At 40.3% G+C, this 17389-nt stretch overlaps 1 protein-coding gene across 1 annotated transcript in view; it reads left to right on the top strand.

Annotated features, from left to right (window-relative positions):
* The window catches only part of EIF5B (eukaryotic translation initiation factor 5B), a 37725-nt gene continuing 20336 nt past the window's right edge, over positions 1 to 17389 (top strand). Inside the window, exons 1-6 of the mRNA XM_014960234.1 lie at positions 1 to 131; positions 14740 to 14865; positions 14955 to 15039; positions 15439 to 16087; positions 16535 to 16755; positions 16935 to 17085. Coding sequence (XP_014815720.1) covers positions 97 to 131; positions 14740 to 14865; positions 14955 to 15039; positions 15439 to 16087; positions 16535 to 16755; positions 16935 to 17085 — 1267 coding nt within the window. The 5' untranslated portion in view covers positions 1 to 96. The remainder of the gene's footprint in view (positions 132 to 14739; positions 14866 to 14954; positions 15040 to 15438; positions 16088 to 16534; positions 16756 to 16934; positions 17086 to 17389) is intronic.

Raw genomic sequence — 17389 nt, 5'->3', positions numbered from 1 at the left:
GGCGGGGCCGGGCGGGCGGCGGGGGTGGCTTTGCCATATGCGCGGGGCTGCGCGCGGGCAGCGCTGTAGCGGGGGACGAACGCCGGGGCCGCCGCCATGGGCAAGAAGCAGAAGAACAAGAGCGAGGACAGGTAAAAGCGGCGGTAAAATAGCCCGCCTCCTCCCGTCTCCTTGCACACCCTCCCCGGGACCGCTGACAGCAGCGGCGAGTGCCGGTGCGGCGGCGCTGAGTCAGGCCTTGCCGGGGCATCGCGGCCTCGTCGGAGGTGGCGGGCAGGCGGGGCTCGCTGGGCCCGGCTCGGCGGCCCTTGGCCGGGCGGCGGTGGTGGGACGGAAGGCCCGGTCGTGCTTCTCTCCCGGGACAACGGCGCCGGCTGCGTGTGCGGGCCCGGCAGGCGGCGGAGGCCCGAGGAGGCGGCGGCGGGAGGTGGCTGGGTGTCCCGGGGGAGGCCGGAGGTCCCCGAGGCCGGCGGCGGCAGGGGAAACTTAGCCATGGGCCCTGGAGTGGCAGCGTTGCTGCCGCCGCCGCCGCGCTCCCTCTGAAAAGCGTTTCCCTCAGCCTGGCCTGGGCTCGCGGGGAGGTTGTCCGGGAACGGGCAGTGACAGGCGGCCGCTGGCTGTGGGCTCGGATCTCGATTGTCAGCTGAAAATAGCTGCTTAGTTCAGTTGCAGCACCCGAAGTGGTTTTGGGATATATATATAGATATATATTTCTTTTAATGGTGGAGAATGATATAGATCATGCTATAATTTAGTGATTTACATATGTGTAATAAATGCAGATGTTAGCTATTTTAGCGATTGGAGGCTAAGAGGCTCACTGCTGTGGCTGGGTGCGTATCGTCTTTTATACTGCCCCATCTGTGAACTTTTTTTTCTGTGTAAGAGATTCTTGTAATGGCAGCTATGTTAACCATATGGAACACCGACTAGAGTAATGTCATCCATACACTAGCAGGAGAGTGGATATTGTTAGTTGTCACTAAAAATAATCAAAACAAAGATACAATCAATTTGGGAAGTTTGTAGTTGTTAATACTGATGAGGAGTTAAATGAAAGCTGATATCTTTAAATGTGCATGAACTAGAAACGACAACTTTTTTTCCTTACCTAGGCTGCTCATGTGCTCATATGCTACATCCTTTTTGAGTCATTAAGTGTTTCTCTTAGGAAAGTAGTCCTTATGAAGGCTTTTTCACAAAATATTATTTTCTCTCTAAGCATTTCTTACTATCTAGATGTGTATTGCGTTAAGATGCTTATATTAATGACTTAAGGTTATTACTCTTTACCAGGTTAGGACGTAAACTGTTTTAGTTTCTCCGGCCCTTTCTGGGTAGTGAGTTTTTTTGCTACTGAGGCATTTTGCTCATCTGACTGTTTCTCTTCTCACCTTTTGCCACACCATGTATGCTGCTTTGTAGTGTCTGTTGTTATCAGCTTGTTTCATGGGCTGTGTTTCACAGGTATATCTTTGGAGCAGCTCTGTCAAGGAGATGAGTCAAGTGTGATTTGAGAAAGAAGGGTTGGATCTTTGTACTCTAAAGGAAAGAAGGCCTAGTGCTCATCTTTGTACCTGGTATGGTAGATCCCAGAATCACAGAGAAGCCTTTGAGTACTGAAGCCCTTCCAGTGACAGGTGTGCAGGGGACGCTTTGAAAGTCGTGGTGCCTACTGGATACCTTGTTTTCTTTTTTTTTATTGCTGTATGTATTTCTGTCGTCTGTAAATTCCTGAGCATGGGCCTCTGTTGAATGCTATGTGCAAAATCTCATTTATGGCTAAAAAATGGAAACGCACCTTAAAAGGAAGGCCAGTAATTTATTTTTAGAATAACTGAAATCTTACGAGCCTACTGATTATTAATAAAGATCTAATTGTTACAAAAAAAAAGAGCAATAATGCAGCTAAATTAGTTACTCTTACCCTCTTACTGCTGCTCTGAGTCCTAAGGTCAGTGGCTTCATCCTGGTGGTGATGAGCTGTTCTGGTGAGTTATCAGCATCTGGTGTCCTTTACAAGGAGCAATATGATTGTTAGGTTAATGGTTTCATCTTCGTCTCTCTAGGATCCACTTGAGAGTATTTTTATATGCTTGCTAATGTGCTTATATGCCTTTCCTCTTCACTGGTTTGCAGCTCCTTGTTACATCCAAATGTGTAGGAGGTGCTACATATTAGATAGTATTTCTTTCTTGTTTGTTTGCCTAAAAAAAAACCAGTTTTGTCCAGGTCTGCATTCCTCTTACCTGACCTGACTGCTGGTGAGTTGCTGGGCATCCAGTGCTGAGTCCTGTAGAAGCCATCTCTGTTCATCCCATGCCTGCACTCCTCTGCTGGACCCTGTGTCTCCACTTCTCAAGGCCTCTGCTGTCATCCCAGGCCTGTGTTTCTCTACACTGCATCATTGTTGTAGAGTTCTGAATATCTCATTCTATACAGAATAACTGCTTGTTACTGCTATCTGTATGAAGCTAGGGTTGCAGCATGCCCGGGTAAACGAAAGTAGAACCAATTAGGCGTGGGCACCTGGTCAGTTGGAGAAATTGCTGTCACAGCTAAATCAAGTAAAAGTTGCAGGCAGGTCAAGAAAAGTTCAGCCAAAGTGAGCCTGACAGGTTTCAGTCCTAAGGCCTTTCTAATGCAGTACAGAGCTTATGGGCTGCTACTAGCAGTCACCGTATGGTGTTACTGTCCTATACACAGTGGTATGGCAATGGGAGGGATGATGTGGAAGAAGAATTTAAACAGTTATGTGTTTGAGAAGTAGGTCAGGTATCAAGAGGATGGGGCCAGGCTCTTTTCAGTGGTGCCTGCTGACAGGACGAGGGGCAACGGGCACACAGGAAATTCCATCTGAACATGAGGCAAAATTTCTTTACTGTGAGAGTGCCAGAGCAGTGGAACAGGCTGCCTGGAGAGGTGGTGGAGTCTCCTTCACTGGAGATACTCAAAACCCACCTGGATGCATTCCTGTCCAGCCTGCTCTGGGTGAACCTGGTTTGGCAGGGGGGTTGGACTAGATGGTCTCTGAAGGTCCCTTCTAATCCGTGCCATTCTGTGGTCTGTGACAGGACAGTTAGACTGGGTATATTCTATAGCAGGAAGTGTGAGGGGATGGGAGTGAGGAGGGACCTGAAAGGCCAGTCATGTTTTGGAATAGGCTCTATCTGCGGAGGTATCCCCATCATCAGGTGGTGTTGGTTCCAGCTGACACCTCCATGAATGTCAGATTCCTGTGAGGGAGAGCCTGCATCACATATTTGAATCTGTAGCTTGAAGCTGGACTTCAGCATCCCCAATCAGTCCCCCTGCTGTTCCCAGTATGATGAAAGAGGAATGGCACTGTGGAATCGAAGGCTTCCAGTCAGTTTTGTCTCCTGCATCTTCAGTTCTGCGCTATGCAGTGTTATTCAGTTCCTCCCTTTCCTCTCTTTTCTTCCTCAACAACTATGTTACAGGCACAATCCCTTATGTCCCTTTTTTGCTGCCGCTCCTGAAGTATGCAGCAGCTCAAGGGCACACGTAACTTGTGGTGCAGAGGAAGCATGTGGGAAGATGCAGGTGGTATGTCTGTGTTGTGAATATTGGTTTGAGAATTGATGCGACAGCAGGGAGATTTTCTGCTTGTCTTCTGACATACTGAGACAAGTTACAGAAGGTACAAATCATCTTTACTCTGCTTTTCTCCCCTTACCCCCATAGTTTTGACTTCTATTGTGTAGTTTCTCCCTCCCTTGTTTCTGCAGAGTGCAGCAGAGGTCACACTGATGAGTATTGATATATATCCCTGGGGAGCGTGCTGGAAAATGAGGGTGAGGATGAGTTTTGTCATGGGAGATGGGTATAAGTACTTAGGGAGAAGACAGTAAGTGAGAGGGTAGCTATGGTGGGTGGGGAAAGAATGGGAATGAAGGACTGTAACCTGTTATGAGGACAGATTGCTACCTGAACAAATACACCTACAAATCTGTTTCTACTATACCAGCATCTCTGTTATGTTCCTCTGGAACTCTTACTGACTCCTGCTGCTTGATCACTGTGCATCTGTCCGTGGAGAACATACATATCTGGAGTGGGCAGATATATTGTCACTGTAGGAAAAACTCAGTCGAGTGTTAGAGAAGTGCTTTGTAATGGTGGAGAATGGGTCATAAATAGCTCCTATGCCATACAGAATTTGCTTTAATTTGTTTTCTCTTTGGAATTTTTATGTTTGTGTTGATTGCTCATTTTCAAATGAAACTTCAGAGCAAACATTTCAATAGAAATATGAGGTATCTAAATTTCCAGACTTTCCTAATGGAAGAGTGGGTGTTCTGATGTGTAGTCTAGCTCCTCCTGGGAGTGATGCGTTATGCTTTGGTTCTTGGATACAGCTGTAATGGCAGAAGGTATGTCAAGGTTCTCCCTTGCTGTCTTTGAGAATTTAGGACTTTTTGTTTTCTTTCAATGTGTGGGTGTAAAGGCTGGTGTAAACTACAAAACTGTGATTTGAATTCAAGCCTCAGACTGCTGCTGTAGATTTCCAAGTAAGTGTGCTCTATGCTGTATGTTACAAAATTTTTCCTGCCTGGGACATGGATCTTTCTCCTGATAGTGTTAACTTTTTATGTGTTTTTCCTCTTCTCCCAGCTTTAAGTCATCTTCTTCTCTTAGTATACTGTTTTTATCTTTCTCCTGATAGTGTTAACTTTTTATGTGTTTTTTCTCTTCTCCCAGCTTTAAGTCATCTTCTCTTAGTATACTGTTTTCCTTAGCTTCCAATAGGTAGTCTTTAGGTGTGTTTATTCTTGTGCCCTTTAATATTTGTGAACTGTTGCCTTGGCATACTGCTCTGGTAATTCATACATATTGCTTTAGAAATTACAGATGCCAGCTGTGATTCTGGAGCCAAGAGTGAACACTGCTGCTAAAATAAGACTTACAGTGCTGTTGTTGATACTATATATTGCTTTCTCTTCTGCAAATTAAATTGCTGGCATTGTCTACTAGTCATTCTCTTTGGCTCTTTTTTATTAGTGTGTTAAATAAAATCTTCTTAATGTTGTGTAAGAAAGTTTTCTGAAGGCTAGAAGGCCTACTAACACCAGTAGTTCAGAAACATTCTGTACACCAGAAAATTTACAATAACTGACTCTACCTGCTTCTCAAAATATTTTCGCAAACAAAGATTTCTGCAGCTCCATCAAGGACAACAGCTGTTAAACCCTTGAAATCCTTGTTTTGCAAATATCACCTGGAAGATAGTAGGATTTTGTACTGAAAGATGGAGTAAAATGATGCAAAATAATTTTCTGTTATGTAACTTTATTGGCCTATTCTGTGCAAATGTATATTTATGGTCCCCCCAATATTTTTTAACACAGGAATTTCATATTTATAAGAAAACAATTTTTATACGTTTTGTTGGATTTTTTTTTTTAAAGCAAAGCAGCATTGTAAAAAGACAAATTTTTATACGTTTTGTTGGATTTTTTTTTAAAGCAAAGCATCATTGTAAAAAGACTGTATGGATCTTCAGGTATTTGAGGTAATAGCAGCGTAAATCAAAAAGCACTACAATATACAGAGTGCGTTCTTAGAAGCAGCTTTTCTTGTTGAAGACAGAGTGCGTTCTTAGAAGCAGCTTTTCTTCTTGAAATCATGAAAGTAACAGATGAAGAGAATAAAGAAGGCATCTAAACCTTATGTATAACTACTGTTTATGAAACATATGAAAATAGCACATTGCAAGCCAACAGGATTCATAGAAAGTGTTTTTTCAGTTCTCTGAAGATCTCTGGAAAGACTCGTTCAAAATAGAGAGGTTTATGGTAAGTTAAACTTCGCTGCTGTTGTTGTTGATGACACTTAAAATATCAAGCCAGACAAGCTGTCAGCTCTACATACCTTTGCTGGCTTTAATTGCATTGGTACTGTCGTGTTTTCCTGACTGGGTTCACGTGCGTCACTGTGCACTTGTTCTCTGCAGTTCATCACTTAAAAGCTGCCTAGGAGTCAAGGTTACAGTTCTGGACAAACCCCCCAGTTTAGTAACTTTTAATGCTTGCATAATACTCCTTTTCCTCCACCCTCTGGCTCGCTCCACAAAAATACTTCCCTAGACCGGTAGAAGAAATTTTTCTGCACAAAAAATTATGTGTGAACATAATTAATTCAGCCATTATTTTGGCTTGCTAAAAATGTACAGTACATTCTGGTAGGTGTTCTGGTCTGAAACCGGTTGGTGCCTTACAGAAGGTGTGTGTTTTGATCATCCTGATGTTTGCAGCACTGATGTCTTATTTTTCCCATATGTCTTTTTTTTCTTTTACAGTAGTGTAGTAGAGATTTTAAACATGAATCTGCTATCTTAACACTGAGATATATTTCTTTAGATACGAGCTGTTAGATGAAGCATTGGTTTTAATTACAGTTAATGTAGGTAGGTGTTGTTTGCTCATCGGGATTATAGACAATCTAAAGTGTTCTAAATGGTGTTTTTGTGGGGTCATTTGATTTTATAGAATGATGGATATACAGAGGATATGGACGTTTTGAAACAGTGGACTTGGAGGCAATTTCTGTCATCTTTTTCTAAGCAAACAAAACCTTAAAAAGCCAGTTCAGGGAAGACCAAATGCTAGTTCTTTACTTTGTGTTTCATATTCCATGCTGTTAGTCATCTTGTTCTCTTGGGATGTAAACACTTAAACGGAACCTTGAAGAACTGCTTTTTTCAAGAGCTTTGTGTTGTCAACTGCTAGCCACAACAGAAACTTTTTTATCTTGAATTTTTGCTTTGTCTTTGTTTAAATGGTAATTTTAGGTTGTAGTGAACTTTTTAATTTTTTTTTTTAAAATCTGTGATGTGTGTAAGGGACGCTTTCTGGTTTTTGTAGAATCTGTTGAGTTAAAGTTATGTTTCCTATGTCTTTTTCAGAAGGTTTTGCCTAGCTGATAGTTGTTCCACTCTTCTTTTTCCCCAGCCAAACTTGAAAGAGAAGGCATGACTCTTTAATATTAAAAATGGGATCATTGTCTTGGGAGCCTGAATAAAAAGCAATTACTCTTGTAGTCAAATTTTACTTCCTTGCTGTCTCATGTAATTAGGTAGCTTCCCCAGCTTCCTTCATCTTACTGGGGAGAAGTAGCTGAGGTGTAGTTTTGCGTCATACTTAATTCAGTTGAACTGTTGGATGTTTCAAACCTTGTGCTCTTCCTCTTGCTGTCCCCAGCTGCATGCTCTAACTGTGTTGGAGCCAAGGCTTGTGTGCACTCAGGTGTGTGATTTCATCTGCTGCCAAAAAAGTTTCCTGCAAGGACTTGTGGCCGCAGGATTGCCTGAGCTGATGAGAGGGGAAAGCTCGGCTGGGAATGGAGGGGGGAAAAACCAAAATCACTTCTCCCCTTCCCAGCCCCATAGTTTGAGGGAAAGGCAAGGGGGTGGTGGCCTCCTTCTGGGACTGTGTTTTATTTATTCGTTTTTTTAAGCTCTCAGCTGCAGTGGTGGGTTGCATAGCTGGTGCTCTCGTGGATACTCCTTCACTTCTGGAGCTGAGGAAGGAGTGCAGTTCATTCTTTCCTGAGTTTCAAACTGTCTCGGGTGTATGTAATTTAAATATTTTCAGCAGGGAAGCAAGGTGGTTGCTTCTACTGTAAAAACAGAAGTTTATGGTGTTCATGTTCTTTGATAGGTAAGAATGATAAAAAGGCCACAGCATATTTTCATGTTTTGAATGGCTTTGCTGAGCCAGCAGACGCTTGCTTTTTCAGTTTCATAAAGAACAAGTTGGGGGTGCATGGTTTTGAACAATTAAATAATTACTTCCAAAGTCGTTTATGTTCTGTAGCATTTTAAACCAGTTGCTCTAAAAGAAATTTTCTTGGAAGAGAGAATGCCAATTTATCTCAATACTTAAAAGTTAAAACTACTACAAATATGCCATTCAGCATTGGGAATTTGCTAAGTTTGGGTAAGTTTGTATTTAGAAATTTGTCCTTATTACTGGGCTTGCGATGCTTGTATGCAGAGGATGGGTAAGGTGCTTTAGGGGACTAATGGTAAAGACCTGTCTAGAAGTATTAGTTTTACTTGGTCTAAAACTATTGCAAAGCCAAATACATGGAAACAGATGGTTCAGCTTCTTTTCAGTCTTTTTGAAGTTAAGGACTTTTTTTTTTTTTTTTAAGCAAAAGAAAATGACTTAATGACAGTGATGTTCCTTTGAAGGTGGTTAGAAGAGCCAGTGTCATGTAAATGATGAAATATCTCCAAAGTTGCCTCAGCAGAAATGAGTCTTCTAATTATGCAGGAATGTGGGCAGTGAGTTCACAGTAGTGATGCAACTTTCTTGCTGTGTCGACTTACTGACTCCTCTGCCCCGTGACTTGAATGTGGGGGTTTTTTTAGTTTGTTTTTAATTGTACCGTGTTCCCTGACATTTGAACTTCGTCTTTACAGAGACAGCTTAAACCCAATCCTAATTAAAATATTTTTAGCTTAATTTGACTTAGCTATAAGGTGTAGGTGAGCTTTAGTAATCATATTTGTGTCGGTCAGTGCTTGTAATCTTTGAGTCTGCACGTACCCTTTAGTTTTAGTTTCAGCAGGACAGTGTTACCCTGTTGACTTTGCTTGCAAAGCTGGATGTTGGATTTCCAGTAGTTAAGGGCTTGTTTTCATCTTATACTGAATTCTTCCATTTAACTTCTGCAGTTCTAACTTATTCTGGTAGAGTCAAATTGATATAAATGAGGGCAGCTCAGCTCCTTTGTATACTGCTAATTGATCCCATTGCTCCACTCTTTCAGTTCATGTTTGGATTAATAGTTTCCTTTACTCTTTATCTTACTGCTGCCTAGTCAGGATGCCTTCTCTGTCACACGCAGTGCCTATTTATAATGAAGTTTTGCCCTGTGTTGGGGGATATGTATTGTAAGCACTGTAATAATAAGTGTACTCAAAGTTGTAATTGTGTGTGGTCTTAGGAAAGAGCATGAGGAAAACACACATATCTGCTGCTGCCCTTGCTAGTATAATATGTTTATCTGTTAGCAGAGAGTCTATGTGAAATGCTGTTGGTGTCAGTTGGCTTGTGAGGCCGTCCTTCACTAGAACCTGCAGGGAAAGCTGGAGAAGCTTGTTTGGCAAGGAAGGGAAGCTACGGATTCCAGCTGCAGAAGTTCAATGAGCAAAGAAAAATGCTGAACGTCTGACTTTTTATTTCTATAGCTGTAGTCCTGTCTTCCCTACATTTGGCCTTGTTTTTGGGGGCAATGCCTGGGAAATGTTTCAAGTTTCTATGCCTAGATTTGTGTGTTACGGAGATTATGTTGCATTGCAGTAACTGTCCCTAGTATGGAAACTTTATGCTATGAGAATCCCTAGTGATGTTTATATTAACCAGGCTGGTACTTGGAGTCATTTTTTTAACCTTCCCTGGAAGAGAGAAGTGATAGATAATTAAAACGTACTTGTAACTGTTCTGCAATACTTTGCTAGGAAGATCTGATGGGGTTTTTTTTATCTTAGTTCAGAATTATGAGTTTAAATCTTGATTTGGAGCATGGCAACTTCTGTTTCGGTGAGATGTGTGTTCATTAACCCCTGTAATATCCCAGACTGCAAAAGAAAAGGTAAAACTTCCAACTTCAAAAATACATCTCTCTAATTGTGCACAAGTGTTAGAAGCTATGAAACTTTACAATTTAAGTGTTTGTAAGCAAAATGGCAAAGCATGCCCTTGGAAAGACCAAAGCAAACCCCAGTATGTGGAAAGTCAGATTAGCATAAGCTTGAGTATCTGTAAATCAAAGCTTGTGTTAGGATGAACTCTGGCCCCGTGATGGCTTTCACAGGGAGTTTCTGGGTTCTGGCAGTTGCAGGCCATTGCATCAGAAAAAAAAAAAGTAGGTCCAAAACTGTGCTTGTTTCTCATGTTTTTAAAAAATACCTTCCCTCCTCCCCCCCAAAAAACCCTAAAGGTATGTGCTATTTTAGTATTTTTTCATCAGATACTATGTCATAGCTGAGGGGTTTGTTTTTTGTTTTCTGTGTGGTTTTGTGTTTTTTTTTTTTTTTACTGGGGTTTTAGTCTTGTTTCCTTGCTGTACTGGCAAGAGAAACACTGATTATTTTTTTTTCTACAGACCATGCAGCTATCAGGTCATGGGTTTTTTCCATTTTTCTGACTCAATAGCTTGCAACTGGGTGGGATCTTATAAGTAGGAGAGCTACTGGCCGTCGCTTTACATCTGACTGAACAGCGGTAGGTGACAGCTCTTCATTTATTTCCTAACTCTGCTCTAATCTTCACAATGGAAAAGTTTCATACTTTCTTTTATTGGCAGGATTTGAGACTGTAGCTTTATTTGTCACAGATTTTGCTTAACATGTAGCACAAGTAGCTTAAGTTGGATTTTGGAGTGTCACTTTCTGTTACTGGCCTGATTTGATGCTTTGATTGCATGAGAGATGTTGTTGGATTTCCTTTGTTGCCCATGCCTGTCTTAAAAATCTCCAAACACTTACCTGGGATGACCTGGGTATATTTGTTTCTGATTTGGCACAGAATGGTGTGCTAGCACAGCATTTAACTAGTGACTCAGTGAATATTCAAGAGCCTATTCAGAACTGGCTTTCCCTATCTAATGCAGGTTTTCAGTAGTCTATGCAGACAACTTGTACTTTGGGCAACAGATGACCTCTTAATGTCATTTCTAGGGCAGTAAGGTCAATATTTTTCAGTATAAAGTCTGTGAATGTATCTATGTGCTACTTTTAAAGTGCTTTGGAATATTTTGAAGTCTGTTATTGTAATTTTGCTTAAATGACAAAAGGTAGGGAAATTGCACAGGAGAAATGTACACCACTTTTTTAAAATCAGTGGTGTAATTCTAGAGAAAAGTATTTTTGCTTGGTATGTGAAATGCGGTGATCTCTGCATACTTGTTATGGACTGCTGCCATCTTCTTTAATTACCCTGACTGCTGTGTCTTCTCCCACTGCATAGTTTTGCCCACTGTTAGGCACAGACCTCTGTGGAGGAATGTCTGCAGCCATTTAATGTTTTGAAAATTGCTTATTTAGGTTAGTGAGTGAAGTACACGCACCTAGCTCTTGCTGTAATTTACTGCATTGACATGCTCTGTTAGCAATACCAGAACTCTTTTTATATCTGACAACAAAAATAGAGGCTGGAATCAAAATTATGTGAATAAGAAAGGTGTCTCAGGCTTCAGTGGTGGAATGGAGACAAGAAAATGAGGGAAATTGCCTTGAGCCTCTTCTGCTGGGGAAATATGGGGTTATCTCAGTATGTGAATGGGATCAGCAGCAAATCTCCTTTGAGTCCAAAGTGTTATGCGCTTGAATGGCCTCAGGTAGTGAGGCTATAAAGTCTATATATCAAGTCTTCATGTGAAAGCAGTTTGAGGTCAGAATTGAAAACTGAGCATACTGGTGTGCTTTCAAGTTCCTGTATCCAGCACTCTTAGGGTTGGGGTTAGGACCCCTGTGTGGAGGGGCAAGACAGGAGTCCTCCTTTCTGGAGGACTTTGAGGAGGAGGTTCCTGCAAGAGTGTTTGGGGACTGCTATAAAAAGTTTAGTGGAAAAAGTTTCCTAGGTGTGCCTTCAGATGTCAATAGGAAAGAATCTCTCCTGTTATGTATCTAAATGCCATGAGTTCCTTGTGACAATCTCCCAGGAAGAGTGGAGGACACCTTCTCAGTCTTCTTTTTAACTTTATTTTATTATGAAATCCTAGTGGAATATTATTAGAGTTTTAAAAGGTAAGGAAGTTCAAGGTCAGTGTGGGAATAAACTCTTACTAATGGAAGCCAATATTTGAATTCCTTGGCTTTCCAATAAGATTTTGCTTTACAGTTCTTAAGAATTATAACTGGACATATTGGTGTATATATAAATACATGCAGACTTAATTTTACCTTTTTCTTCATTGAGGTTCACGTGTTTGAAACTTGCTGTGTCACTTCTTAGTAAATGGAAATGTAGTGAAATGTATAGATTTCTGGAAACCACTGACTGTTAAGCAGTGGAAACCAAGGTTGGGAAGGCTCTCGTACTATTGTGACAGCTGAACAGTCTTCATTATTATTCCTAAACTGTTCTTGCTGGTGGGTGTTAAAGCTTAATGTCTGTGAATTAAGTTTTTCAGTGCTTGGTTTGAGATACTGCATTTTTCCCCAAAGAAGTTTTCTTTTTCAAGGTTCAGTTCAAGTGAGTTGATTTAAAAACAAATAACCTCCCACCTCCGTAAAGCCTGTATCCTGGAAACCATAAGGTACCATAAGTGTCCTCTTTGCAAAGTTGCAATGTGAAAAGTCAGCCTTGAGGATAACCATGTAAAATATAAGCTGTTTAAAGGCTTGGCTCTTTAATATCTGTACAACCAACCATATGATTAAGATCCTGTAGTAGTGGGAGCAGTACAGCGATGGAAGTAGTAGTGGAGCTTGTATTTTGGCCTCTTTGAACTGTTTCAAGCTTGGATTTGACTCGATCTCCTCCATTAACTCCTGGAGTAGAAGGAGGTAAGCAAGTTTGCTTAATCAACCGATACGCTGCACTTAATGCAAGAAGAAACGTGAGGGCTCATGTTTAGGGCTAGATATAATATAGTTAGCCTGATATTGGGCTTTAATTCTGGGTGTAGAGATGATTGTTGACATTTCTATTTCAGCTGTCTATGATACCCCTGGTGCACAGCCAATTAAACTGCTTATAAAAACAGCTCTGGAGCTGCTGAAACATCAAGTCAGTTATTCCTAAGGTGAAAATGGCCAAAAAGTTTAGTCTTTCCTCTTGAGGAGATGAGGATTGGTTTAGAAGTCTTTCATTAACTATTTAAGAGGTCTTTTTTTAAGTACATTTGAGAAACGTATTACTTATGTCATCATGTAAGAAGTACTACTAAGTATATTCAAGGTGTGGTTGATGTTTTTTTTCTTCTCTTGCCTGAAAGTAAGTATCTCAGGTAATAAAGGTGCTGTACACTGAGGTGCTTAATTTTCCTGCTATTTACTTGGTTCTCAGTTCTTTTTACTCAGTCTATATAAAAGAACATTTCAGATCTTAAAAATACAAATAATCTTGGCTTTTTTTTTTTTAAAAAAAAGGAAGTGTATTCTTGCTTGTGCTATTGTCGCATACAGACAGTGTTTGGTGACTTGATTATGCCCAACATTCGGGATAAAATGGGTTTGTGAATGTCTCAATTCATTTAAACTTGTAAAATGGTTCTCTCGGCCCTCTCCTTTGGCAAAGGGAAATAAAACGTAGACGTACTGAATTTCAGAATTTTTAAAAGAATAATTAAGTACCAGATTTTCTTTATTAATATTTAACTTCCGGGTTTGTAAATTGGCAAGGCTGAAGCTCTGGGAGTTTAGAATTGGCTGATATCTTGGAGGCTCTGAATTTGGAAGAAACTTATTTCCTGGATATAGATTCTGGTATTTGGTGGGTCAGTCTTTGTCTGACTGACTTGTACTCAGTGGGTGGTAGTAATTGAGACAGTGAAATTGTGAAACAAAGAGTGATTTTCTGCCCACGTATCTAAGAGGGAGTTAGATGAGATATTAATAACATGTTGATTAAATAGTTTTTGAAACTGTAAGCTGTGATAAAAGTAGCATCCTAATATATGCTACTTCGATAGACCAGTTTTGGACGGAGCATTGGAAGTTTTAAGTGTGAAGCAGGAAATAAGTCTCCTTTCTTACAATTGTATTGTGAGTGTAATTAGATGGAAAAACCTCTGGACACTAGAATCTTTGCTCAATTCTCATGAGTCAAGAAAAAAGTGCATCTGAATTGCAACTATTGATAAAGGACAGAAAAAAAGCCGGTTCTGTTTAGTTGCAGGTGAGAGCTTACTTATAGCAAGAAAAGAAGATGCTTTTGAAAGAGAAACTTGATAGAATGAGATCTAATGAGGAAGGATTAGTGAAACTCCTTTTGGCTTTCTTTCGGCCTGGGAGAGGGAACACTAAGGCAAGTGGTGGAAATGAATGCTTGCCAACTGCAGTGATATTTTTTTATGATCTGCTTTAGAGTCTGACTTGGGGCTGAACTGTGTTCCTCTTTGTGACTTATTTTGAAAGATAAGAATAAAACTTTCCAGGCTGGTGGCAAAGCATAGGCAACTGTTATCTTAAGCTGGAAGCTGTGAAGAACTTCCACTTATTTGCTAAATACCAGTACAGTAACTTTTTTAGTTTGCTAATGGGTTTTTAAAGGAGCAGATTAAGTACTTCTTAATAGAATTTACTGGTTACTAAATTGCAAAATTTCTTCTATTTGTGCTTCATTTTTACATTTTCATTGTGAGGGCTGTGTTTCTATCAGTGACACCTACTGTTACGTGAAGGCCTAAACCACTTATCTTTCAGAGGAACAAAGCGGAACAGTTTAGTTACATTCTTCCAAGAAGTTTTATCAAATCTCACATCTAACTCTTAAAGTCAGTGTTGTGAGAACTGAACAGGTTTTACTGTTCCACCTCCCTTCAAGGTAGACGACACATGTGAGGGTTTTTCCTTTTTGTCCTTCTGGGTGGAATAAGGCAATAGTCCATAGTGGTTTGTTAAATGTGGTTTTTGCCCCAGCATTGCTTATATTTTGTGATTGATTTCATATTTTGAAGCTTTTGTTTGTTTTATGCAGATGGCTTCTACTTAGGTAAACTCAGTGGTTGGACTCTAGATAACCTTCCTTTCCTTTTGCATTTTAGTGCAAAAGATGATATTGATATTGATGCCCTTGCTGCTGAGATAGAAGGTGCTGGAGCTGCAAAGGAGCAAGAGCCTCAGAAATCCAAAGGCAAAAAGAAAAAAGAGAAGAAGAAACAGGATTTTGAGTAAGGCTTTTTTTTTTTATTCTGTCTTATTTCATTCCATTATACAAAAACTCAGTTACTTAAGTACTGTGACTTCTATTTTATTTTAGTGAAGATGATATCCTGAAGGAGCTGGAAGAACTGTCAATAGAGGCGCAAGGAGGGAAGGTTGACAGGGAACCTTCTGCAGGAAAGGTGAACACTGAGAGGGGGGTGGGCTTTTTTATATGAAATAGTGGAAATACGAAAACACCTCTGTCCCAGTAAAGTTCTGGTGTTGCAGTGTAGTTGAAGATCCTGTACAAAACATGCAGATAGCTTGTATTTTTAATTATATGTGATCATATTTTCATACTAAAGTCAATTGTGAAAGATTTTAGCAGAAGCTGTGTCTTCATGCTGGTAATTACTCAAAGCCAATCAGAATAAATTGTAATTGTGGACTGAGGTGTAGTATACTCAGCAGGAATAGTTACTGCTTTCAGACTTTGTCTTCAATAAGAGAAGCTTTTCTTGACATCTCTCAATGCTACTTCTTAGCTCACAGCAGCAAGTAATTTTTCATGGCTAATTATTGAATTGTTTAATTACCAGGTTGAAAATGACAACGAAGAAAGCTTATCAAAACAAGATAAAAAAAGGAAAGGAAAGAATAAAAAAGCCAATCTGGAAAATGACTATGACAGTGAGGAAGTGGAAGATAAAGATAAAAAATTTAAAAAACCTCAGAAAGCAAAACAAGACGTGCTTTCTGGCAGCGATGATGATGATCATGAGACACAGCTTAAGAAAAGCAAAGGGAAAACTCAGAGGTCAAATAAAAGGCACGATCTGTCGGAAGAAGATGAAACTAACATTAAGAAGAGCAAAGAGCGTGCAGTGTCTACAGGTGGGAGTGGTGATGAATCCGATGAGGTCTCCCAATCTAGAAAAGGACAAAAGAAAAACCAAAAACCAAAGTCCACTCCCGCTGCTGAAAGTGGGGATGATGAAGACGACCCTTCATTCAAAGTAAAAACAGTGGCTCAGAAGAAGGCAGAAAAAAAAGAACGTGAAAGGAAAAAGCGTGAGGAAGAAAAAGCCAAACTGAGGAAGCAGAAAGAGAAGGAAGAATTAGAAGGTGGTGGTAAAGAACTAGCAAAGCCAAAGGAAGCTCCAAAAAAAGCTGAAGAGAAGGCCTCTCCTGAAGTCATGGCAACCCCTGGCCCTGGGGAAAAAGGAGAGCCTCCTGCAGGAACAGAGGGTTTGTAACATGATTTCTAAAACTGTAATTTTAACCTGTAGCTTTTGTAAGAAGGCCAAATTGTTGGCAGGCAGTGAGGATGATTTGTTGCTTTATTCTGAATTGAGAATGCTAGACATTTGGTAGCCTTGTCTGCCGCTTTGTGTTGGCTCAACATGTGGCGGTTTTTTCTGGCCTGTAGTTTGTTCAGGTACATGGGAAAGCAAAAGCCAGATGGTGAATTCTCATTACAGTATATGCTTACAGCTTGATATTGCAAGCATACTTTTTCACTTCCCAGTTACTCTGTTACTTTAAGACTTCAGGCTCTGACTTTGTAACTGAAGAGACAGTGAAGTGCTTATGTAGTAGTCAGTCAAAGTGTATTTATCATGCTTGAAACATCAATTGCATTTAGAATATCTTTAAAATTTCTGTGGTCTTTGAATGTATGTCTTTTCTTTATAGCTGATGACAATGAGGGGGACAAAAAGAAAAAAGACAAGAAAAAAAAGAAGGGTGAGAAAGAAGAAAAGGAGAAAGAGAAGAAAAAGGGTCCCAGTAAAGCCACAGTTAAAGCTATGCAAGAAGCCTTGGCTAAAATGAAAGAGGAGGAGGAAAGGGCAAAAAGAGAGGAGGAAGAACGGATAAGACGACTGGAGGAACTAGAAGCCAAGCGCAAAGAGGAGGTAACGTGCATCTTGCTCTGAAGACAGACTAAGGGAGAGGGTAATCTTAACCTGTATCCTTGCTGGTGCAGGTGGTGCATTAGTCCTTAATACGTTTCTCATGAGTAGAATATGCACTTGGCCAGCTTTTGTGTAAAACATGTTTTTAAATTTCTGCATGTTTTTTAACCTTTTTCTAGGAACGATTAGAACAAGAGAGGAAAGAAAGAAAGAAACAGAAGGAAAAAGAGAGGAAGGAGCGTTTGAAGAAGGAGGGAAAACTCCTAACAAAAGCTCAACGAGAAGCCAGAGCCAGAGCGGAGGCTACTCTTAAACTGCTCCAAGCTCAGGGTAAGCAATAGAGTTTAAAATAATAATAATAAAAAAATCGTACCCCTTACTGCTCTGTGTTATTTTTCTATCTGGAGCGAGGAAGGCAAATACTGAGTAATTCCATGTAAAGCTGCTCTTTTATCAAGTAAGACAGTATATGTGCCCCCCCCGCCTTTTTTTTAAGTAGGTGTAAATGCCTGTATATTTTCATCTTACACTTTAAATTTCCAACTTTTAATAGATTCTACTTGCAGTGTAAAGGTGTCAGTTACAAAACTTAGGAAAAATCACTGCTTTCCATTGCTTAGTCCAAATGCTGGGA

This window comes from Calidris pugnax, unplaced genomic scaffold (assembly GCF_001431845.1).
Source record: "Calidris pugnax isolate Ruff unplaced genomic scaffold, ASM143184v1 scaffold188, whole genome shotgun sequence".
NCBI lineage: Eukaryota > Metazoa > Chordata > Aves > Charadriiformes > Scolopacidae > Calidris > Calidris pugnax.
Note: the sequence above shows the minus strand (reverse complement) of the source record. Positions and strands in the feature narration are given on the sequence as shown.